Genomic DNA, 10,149 nt, shown 5'->3' with positions numbered 1-10,149 from the left:
TTATAAACAACACATACTGTTACATACTAGCACAATTTCATGTTTTTGTTTTAATTTTGTAAATAGCACATACTATTACATAACTAGTAGAAAACAAGTTTATTTCAAGTAGGTTCTCAATAAAAACACAAAAGGAAAAAATAGCAACACATAAGAATTAAACAACAAAATAAGAACTTACGTATAGATTTAAAATTAACACAATACATTAGTATTGGGGTTACCGGGTCTCGAAGGCACACTGAATGGGGTCGGAAGGGTTTCATGATTGTGGGTGAAAAGTGGAGAAAGTTTTTAAAAAATAGAGAATATGGATGAAAAGTTTATAAAAAATGAGGTGAGAAGTGGGATTAAAACAAGGTAAAAGTTTAAATAAAAAAATTTATTTTTCAATTAATTTGACCGTTTATCAACGGTAACATTTCGAAAAGTGTGCGGGGCTCCAGCGTTTTTAAAACAACGCTTTTAAAAAAAATGGTTCAAAAACGCCCCGGAGGGCGTGGGTCGGGCGTGCTTTGGCGTGGTTTACCAAAAAACGCCCATTTTTGGGACGACTATGCATGATCTTATAGGTGTTTTATTTGTAACCAATACTAACACTTGATTTATACTATTAGTGGCTCAGATCTATTCTTATGGCTCTTATAATTAGCACTGTTTATACAGGATCAACTCCGACAATAATTAACCGATAGTTGGTAAGCCAGGAATGCAACACGATTTTCCTTGTGACTAGTATTTACCAATCATCGTCCCAAATAAAAATGTTTATAAAAAAATGAGTAAACTGCAATTTTACCCCCTGATGTTAGGGGTCATTGGCACTCTTACCCCCCTTATGGAAATAATTGCAATTTTACCCCCCACTATTAACTGTTATGTCGCAATTCTACCCGCCGGCTTCAATTTTGTTGACTAGTCTGTTGACTTGGGGGTGAAATGACTATTTTACCCCCCAACGTTTGCTTTTATGTCGCATGTTTACCCCCTGGAATCAAATATGTTGGCTGATGTGTTGACTTGGGTAAATTACTAAAAAACCCTTTCTTATAACCCCCTATAATTTATGTTTAGAAGCACAATTACCCCCTGCAACTTCCAAAACCTTTCCCGCCACCATCCATATTCGATTCCACCACCATATAAACAGGCTTGTAACAGAATTCAAGCCACTCAGCCACCGCTGACCACCCTTCGCTACTGTCCCATCTCCATGAACCTTTGCACATACACCTATTGACTTTCAACTATGGGTTAAGCATAACAAGCATAACAAGTGATGGTGATTGCACCAAGTGCAAATGCAAATGCATCAGCACCTCTGCATCAGTCAATGTGTTCTTATGTGTTTTCTATGACCAACATTAACAACAATGCTTCTAAGTTAACAGCAGAGCAACTTAAGATTAACAGCAGAGCAACTTAACATTAACAACAGCAACTTTCAGCCACAGCTTAAAACCATTGCTAAAAGCATTGATAAAGGCCTCAATTGCATCAGCCACAGCTGGCATGTAAAACCTTCTGTAATGCATTTGCATTTGCATTACACACAGCAATTTAACAGCATCAACATTCTGTTATGTTCTATGATCAGCAGCAACTTAACAGCAAAAGATCAGCAGCAACTTAACAGCAACAACATTCTGTTCTATGATCAGCAGCAACATTAACCCACAACAGCAACTTAACAATGGTCAAATATAACCAACATTCTGTTCTATGATCAAACCAAACACCAGAACCTCTGTTCTGTTCTATGATCAAACCAAACACCATTATTACTACACATGTGTTCTATGATCAAACATAAGATCCTACACATAAACTCAAATTAACAACAGAGTAATATAACCAATTTGATCAAACCAAACACCACTGTTCTATGATCAAACCAAAACACCACTAATTTGATCAAACCAAACACCACTAATTTGATCAAACTTAACAGTCAAATATACCATCAACTTAAAGGGTTGTTCATGAGCCGAGCCGAGCCGAGCCAGGCCAAGCTCGGGCTCGGCTCGATTATAAACCGAGCTGGCTGGGCTCGGCTCGGATTTGAAACCGAGCTGAAAATCTAAGCTCGGGCTCGGCTTGGTTTTAAACCGAGCTAGCTCGGCTCAGCTTGGTTTGGCTCGATTTTATAAAAAAAAAACTAATATATACCTCTTAAAATTTAATAGCCTAAAATATTATTCAATAATTTAAAAGAATATATTCAAAATAAGTTCAACCTAATACAATTCAAACCAAAATCAAGTTTAACAACGCAAAATAAGTTTTAATTTCAATAAAATACAATATTAGTTCATTAGTATGGTAATCAATCTTCAAATATGCATAAATATCAAATTACAAACCTATATACATGTAACTAATAATCAGTTTTTTTGTAATATATTATAATGTATATTAAATTAAAACTTATTATAAGTAAAATAATTCGAGCTAAACCGAGCCGAGCTAAAAAGCGAGCCGAACCGAGCCAGCTCGGCTCGTAACGAGCCGAGCCGAGCTAGGCTCACTTTCTAACCGAGCCGAGCTGGCTCGGCTCACTTTTAAACCGAGCCAAATCGAGCGAGCTTTTTCCGAGCTAAATCCGAGCGAGCTTCGAGCCGCGAGCTTTTTGAACAGCCCTATTAACAGTAGAGTAATATAACCAATCAGTCAATGTGTTCTATGATCAAACATAAGATCCTACACATTAACCCAAAAGATCCTAGAAGATTAGAGTTTAACTATCCTACACTACATATTAACCCAAAAGAACCTAGAAGATTAGAGTTTAAGTATCCTACACAACCATTTCCTGCTGAGGCGGAAACTGGAAATGCAGGAACAGGCGGCCTCGCATCTTGAGCACCAATGAGACCACAATCGATCGTAGTGAAACATGAATCCTCATGTCCACTGCAAATACACAAACATCCATTATTAGTGGTTTGATTTTACCCCACAATCAAAACAGTTGTTTCATTATACCTGAAAATTGCGAGAAAAGGGAGGATCTCTGGACCACAGCTGGATCGATGGTGGCCGGTGGTGTGGTTGTCGGCCCTGGCTCAGCCGGTGGAGCTGGATGCATAATGGCATTCTGTTCAGTCATCCTGTGCTCGTGTGGTGAAGAAGAAAGAGTGGTGAAGAAGATGGAGTGGTGAAGAAGATGAAGTGGAGGTCGCCGGAGGGAATGGAGGTCGCTGGTGAAGAGAGGTCGCCGGTGAAGAAGCTTGAGGGAAGGAGAATTCGCCGGAAGAGATGAAGAGGAAACTTAGGGGGTAAGGTTGTGATGTATGGTTGAGTTTAGAGGTTATTTTAATATATATAGTACAATTTTTGGTGAAATTACTTTTATACCCTTTGACCCTCCCATGTTTATGTTGACCGGTCAATAAAATTGAAGCCGGGGGGTAGAATTGCGACATAACAGTTAACAGTGGGGGGTAAAATTGCAATTATTTCCTTAGGGGGTAAGAGTGCCAATGACCTCTAACCTCAGGGGGTAAAATTGCAGTTTACTCTAAAAAAAAAAAAATTGTTGGTCAAACGACGTGTTTGGTCTTGTGACTGCCACAAAACACACACTTTGTAAAATTCAACCTGAACAAAAGCCGATTAGTCGTCTCCTTTTAAAACAATAATAAGTACCCCAACACATTCTGCAATCGCAGTTTCCTCAAACGCTCTCAAGTCACGCTGCAACAACAACATCAACTTGTTCACTTGCAATACACGCATCTTCTTCAGAGGTAAACTCTTTGTTTCTTGATCATCAACTACTGTTTTATGTCTTTGTTTCTTGCATTCTACATCATCATGTTGCATTTTAGCCTTTCAAACATCAATACCCATATGTTTAATCTTTGTTTCTTAACGTGGGATTCATTACATTCAAGTTTATCAAGCTTTTTTACTTGTGTTTTTTGATCTTTTGCTTTGGTTTGTAGTCATACACTTATATTATTCAGTGTGTTCATAATTTGGGGATATCTTATATGAGCAAGATATAGGTTTGATCTAATTGCTTCTGTGTTCATCCTGAGTGCTTTTAGTTATTCATGTTTGATGTGTTCATTGCATTCATTGTTTTTGTTGTATTTGTTCAAGTAGTTACCAGATTGTTATGATTCTTGGGTTCATTACGGATCTGAGTTAATTTTTTAATGTTATTTTGTTGGATTTATTGAAATTTCTCAACATAAATATGGCAAAGTTTCTCTTTTGGGGGCGAAGATATAGAATAGGCGTATATCGCGTTAAATTCGAGGGGGAAATTAGTGTCTGTTTCCGGGAAGAAAAATGTGTTTAGTCATACTCATACAATTAAGTACTTGTATGTATATTGATTGAGACATGAAGTTAATTAGTAACGTACTAACGTTGTCTGTTTTCGTGTTTGGTTGTGGATAGATGGATAAAGAAATCGATGATGTTGATAAACGTGTCGAGTGGCTCCATTCTGAACGGTATTCTGCTGCTGGTAACATTTTCGGAGAGCCACAGAAGACCACGCGGGTCGGGGATGAGTACCAGGCGAAAATCCCAGCTTTGATGACAGAAAACGAGCGGTTACAACTCATGAATGCAAAGGGTGAGTTTTGTGTTGTAGGTTGTGAAACCGACAATGGTTTGGTTCCGGTTCCGGTTCCTTGTTCATCAAGGGAAGAATGTTGGAGCGCGATTGAACATGATAGTTTTATTCTTGGTTTATATATATTCGGCAAGAATCTTCGTGTTGTGAACAAGTTCGTGGGGGATAAAGGTATGCCAAATGTTATATCGTATTACTATGGGAAGTTTTATAGAAGCGGTGAATACCAAAACTGGTCAATGTATCGGAAAAAAAGAATTAAAAAGTCTCTTCCTGGAAAAAAGATTTTCAGAGGGTGGAGGCTGCAAGAGCTTTTGTCTCGATTGCTTTCTAATGTGACCGACGAGTGTAAAGCTAGTTTGACTCAGGTACTTTGTTTATTGTTGACTTTTCTACAGTTAGAACAATCGGTTATTAATGTATGGTTTCTTTCTTGTAGGTTATTAAAATAAAACGTTTGAGGAGGGAAAACTTTCGTTTGAGAAGTATGTGTTCACTTTAAGGGATACGATGGGCCTCGATCTTCTTGTAGAAGCCGTAGCCATTGGCAAAGGAAAACAAGACCTTACTATGAAGACCCGAACGCGATTAAGAAGCAAAAAAGTTCAATCTACTTGCTCGTCTCTTAAAACAGAAGAAATTGTTAATATTTTGAAGGATCGGATTGGATTAAGCAAAGCACGGTTAAATGACTTCTTCTGGGCCGCTGTGTGGCCTCGTCTTTTAGCTAGAGGATGGCACTATGAACAGGCTAGAAACTACGCGTTCGAAAACTCGAAGAATTTAGTGTTTCTTGCACCTGGTGTGACAAAGTTTTCAAGGAGGGATCTGGTCAAAGGAAGTCAATATTTTGACTCGTTGACTGAAGTGTTGAATAAAGTTGCATCTAAACCGCACCTTCTTGAACACGAACCTGACAAGGACCGGTCGGTCGACCCACATGAAGCACACGGGTCAGATGATGAACAAGATTCGATGAAATGCACGGTTGTGGATACCAGTTTCGTTGGGCTAGTCAAAGTCAGAGAGCTCGCGAGTTTGACTGATTTTAAACCTGCAGATATGCAAGCGTCGGCTAGTGTTTCTGGAGAAAGCGAACATGACACAACCGAAGAACCTCAAAATGAAGATGTGAATCTTAAGAAAGCCGAAAATACCAAAATGGATCTCTCTACAGACGTGCAGCCAGCAAGAAAACTGAAGTTGGTATTCAAACGAAAAACAAAACGTCAAACTGTTGACGATATTAAAAACGACAACACTCGTGGTGAAGATGAAGACGTGGAAGATGCTGCATGTTCCAAGAACAAGCGTGCAAGGATAGTGAACGACTTGAACAACCCTCTAGCGGGTCCCAGTTCAGACGATGATAACAAATCATCGTCTGCTAAGCCAACAGTTGTATCTGAAACAACCGCCAAATCCAACAAGACTGACTCGTTGACTATTGTTAATGGTCAACGACAGAGTCGAAGAAACCGTGCAATGACGACAAAAGCATTGGAAGCTCTTGAGAACGGATTTATGAACCCAGGAAAGACAAGGTGGAAGCGTGTTCGTACTAAAACCGCTCTTGTATCAAGCGTTTTGCATCGAAACATTAGAATTTAAATTTGTAAATTGAAAATGTTTTACTACTGTCCTTAAACAAACTTTCTAAATACTAATTTTGGAAGAAAATTTGTTTTATTTGCGGGTACCATGCCCTGGTTTGATCCCACACTAGAACACCGCTGCCACCCCCACGGGTAGGCAGGGTGGGTTAGTTCTCCGTGTAGATGAAGCCGCGCAATATTTGTTGTTGTTGATCGAGATTATGACTGTTGAACGGTCACAAAAAAAATCCTGAGGTGCCAGTTCGAGCAAACGGGGCACCGGTTCTAGCAAACAAGACGCCTGTTCAACCAAACGAGGCGCCGGTTCAAGCCGAGGTGGGATTTTTGGTGGTGACGCGTATAGACCACGCCTACCCACGCAACCTCTTCCAACACCCTATATGTATGGGCAACAACCTAATTATTTTTTCACAACCTACTGTTCCACCAGTTCGGCTCAATTTCTTTCTAGACGCTATAAATAACTTCGATGCATTTGGAACGTATAGGAACCCATCTCATCATTATGAAGAAGAAAATGTGGAATGAGAACCACCACTTCATTATCAAGACGCTGATGATGAGGAGGAGGAATACGCCCAAGAAACGCAATTCGAAGCTAACTTGCAAGAAATGAACGTGGCAAGTGATGAGGTTGTAGAGGAGGATGTGGTTGAAGTTGAAGGCAAGAAAAAGGGAAATTCGCTAACCGAGCCGAGTGGGTGGATTGGACTTCCGAAGAGGACGTATAAAAATTGTAAACTTTATCCTACACATAAAAAAAATTGTCCTTCACCATAAATTAAGTTGTCGTGAAAGAGTATATTTTAAAAATGAGTTATAAGTTTAATTTAATTAGCTAATTTAAGGGAATTTATTAGTTTTTTAAATTTAAATGAGTTATAAGTTTAATTTAATTAGCTAAATTTATTAATTTAAGGGAATTTAAGAGAATTTAAGGGAATTTATGAGTTATAAGTTATAAATTTATTAGTTTTTTAAATTTACCTATATGCCCTAACAATAACATTAGATAACATATTAAATGAAGTATTTCTATTGGTTAAAAACGTATTTTTTCTATTCTTACAAAAATTTTATTCTCAGTTGAACCTTCCAATATATGTGTGTGTGTGTGTATATATATAGGGTTGGGGTAAAATAAAAATGCATACGAGTAGTGAGAACTTAGAGAACTCAGCCTTACGAAAGGTTTTTCAAAAAAACTTTTTACCAAAAATCCGAAAAAAAATCAAATTTTCATATAAAAAAAACCAAGATTTTTTTTTTCATTTACAGCAGTCATAAATGCTATAAAAAGATGATGTTGGTGACATTAGTTTTTTTATAGCAGCTGTAAGGGGCCGAAAACACCATTTCAATTTTTTTTACGGCCGTCTTTGTAACATTTTAATCTAGGGGTGTGAAAAAATAGGGGCAAAACTTGCATGGGAATACCGAGTTCTCTAAGTTCTCACAACTCGTAGAAGTTTTCCCTTGATCCGAATCCTATATATATATAGGGTTAAGTTCATTAGTGAACAACCTCCTTGATTGTGAATACTAGTGAACTAATCTTAGCTCTTGATTATCAATACAGAAGTGTAAATCAATTGTCAGGATTTGTTCACTCAGTTCACAAATACAGTAGTGTTCACTCTAGAACCCCACCCTATATATATATATATATATATATATATATATATATATATATATATATATATATATATATGGTCAGGATTTAGAGAAAACGGTGAAAAGTGTGAGAACAGTGAGAACGGTTATGGATCGTCCGATCAAAACAATCTATGGACTAGATTGGCGCGGTGGCGTTTTCGTAAATAACACCAATTCTGCTAAGTGGACGCGCTTCATTAAGGGTAAAAGGGTCTTTAGACTTCTCAACCCAAAACGCCAAACTCATGAATAAAACGCCATTACGCGCCAAAACACATCCTATATAAACAAACATCTGAGACATTCATTAAACACACCCGAACCCCAAACGCCATATTTACTACTATATACCATTCATCTTAGAAACGCCAAAAAACCCAAAACATCAAACACACCAAACTCAAAACGCCATATTTTACTATATACCAATCATATTAGAAAACGCCAAAAATGGCAAACATCTTTTCTTGTATATTCAGTATTGTTCTACACGAAGTTTAGCAGAATGCATTCTTAGCTGAGGGTGTAACTCAATAACATTTTGCTGCATGAGATGGACAAATCTTCAAGAAAATGATGCTAATGTCAGACTTATGTCATTTTCTGTGCTTTGTTCTTGATGAATATTTGAATGGCATGAAGAGATGGTTGACACTGATGAGTAGGTTGAAGATAAAAATGAAGATAAAGATGAACTTCAAACAAAAAACTCACGTTATTTGTGCTTCCAAACGGCGACAAAAAGGCAAAATAAAGCATACCAAAGTCAAACCGCCAGTGAAGATGTTTCAAAGAAGAAAGAGACTGGTGACAGTGAAGATTTAGAAGATGAATTGTTTCTATTTTTATTCTTTTAATTTTCTTTTTCAGTTGTTTGTTATGTATTTTTCATCTAAGAACAAATACATTATTTTAATAAAAACGCCACACAGACAAAATGTTTGTGAAACGCCATCATGCCATAAAACGCCAAAAACTCCCAAACTATATTAAAATTACTTTGGACAAGTATTATTAAAAACTCAAAAAAAGGTATAAAACAAGGTACACGAGAATCGAACAAAGTGCCATCTTTATCTAAACCAAATTAAAAATACAAAATGCCAAAAACTACGTAACGCTAGTATAAAACGTCAAACTTGGAAGATGGGCCGTCTATCACCCTAAATGAAAAGACGGTTACTTTATTAATATCATTTATTTTAATAAAAATCCCGCCTAAACTACGCGCCAAAAACATCCTATAAGAGAGGCGTCTCTGCACAATCAATTGATCACACCCCAAAAACAACACCATGTTTCCTACAAACCACTCACTTTAAAAACGCCAAGAAATAGTTAAAAAAACCACAGATGGGAAACCTCGTTTCTTCTATATTGAGTATTGTTCTAAATGAAGTTTCACTGAATGGATTCTTCTCTGAGGTTGGTATCTCTATAAGCTTTTGCTGGGTGAGATGAACAAATATTCAAGAAAAAGAGACCGATGACACTGATATGTCATCATGTAAGCTTTGTTATTGATGTATATATTGATGGCATGAAGGGATCAATACCAGTGTAAAAAATGCTATTTTGGACTCCATTATTATAATAGCATTCGAGCAGGCGTTGATCTTCAACATGTCACCAAACAAAAATATATCAAACCAAAATACAGGATGCCACTAAAATAAGCTTCTTCTAAAGACGGGCATTATGTAGGAAAATTGGCATCTAGCTAGGGTATTCAAAAAGGTTCAAAACGCCAAAAAAGTTCAAGAAGAAGAGGCTGATGACAGTGAAGATTTGGATGAGAAATTAGATTATCATTTTTATTTTATTTTTTTTCATTTTCTATTGTTCGTTATCTAATTCTCTGTTGTTTATTATCTAATTCTCTACTAATAAAAAATTGAGTATAAAACGCCAAAAACTACAAACACCAAAAGGCCTAATAGTGTGAAAACAAACGGATGCTAGCAAAGCATGTTGTTGCTATATAAAACGCCAAAAAATGCCAAACAATGTATTATTAGAAACAACACTAATTGACTAAACGCCAATGTATAAAACAATGTGCCATCTTTATCTAAACGCGATAAAAAACAAAATACCAAACCCTGAAAATTTGGGAAGTGTTACAGCCTTAACAGATGAAGAGACGGGAACATTATTGCTAAACATTTATTATATTAAAAGCCACTACATGGGAAACTGAATTTATTTATCTTTTCAAAACGCTATAATTACCTGTCATATTATAGGCTTGCATCCTACATGGCACAACAATTGATAAAAAAAAAA

At 36.9% G+C, this 10,149-nt stretch overlaps 1 protein-coding gene across 1 annotated transcript; it reads left to right on the top strand.

Moving 5' to 3' along the window:
- Window positions 1–3,552: 3,552 nt before the first annotated feature.
- LOC110942794 lies at window positions 3,553–6,265 on the top strand. Its single transcript, XM_022184562.2, has 3 exons — window positions 3,553–3,749; window positions 4,411–4,959; window positions 5,031–6,265. Exon 3 carries the CDS (start codon window positions 5,102–5,104, stop codon window positions 6,200–6,202), a length of 1,101 nt encoding a protein of 366 aa, XP_022040254.1. The 5' UTR covers window positions 3,553–3,749; window positions 4,411–4,959; window positions 5,031–5,101; the 3' UTR covers window positions 6,203–6,265.
- The last annotated feature ends 3,884 nt before the right edge of the window (window positions 6,266–10,149 follow it).

This window comes from Helianthus annuus, chromosome 1 (genome assembly GCF_002127325.2).
Source record: "Helianthus annuus cultivar XRQ/B chromosome 1, HanXRQr2.0-SUNRISE, whole genome shotgun sequence".
In the NCBI taxonomy this organism is placed as follows: domain Eukaryota; kingdom Viridiplantae; phylum Streptophyta; class Magnoliopsida; order Asterales; family Asteraceae; genus Helianthus; species Helianthus annuus.
This window is presented reverse-complemented; position numbering and strand designations above follow the sequence as displayed.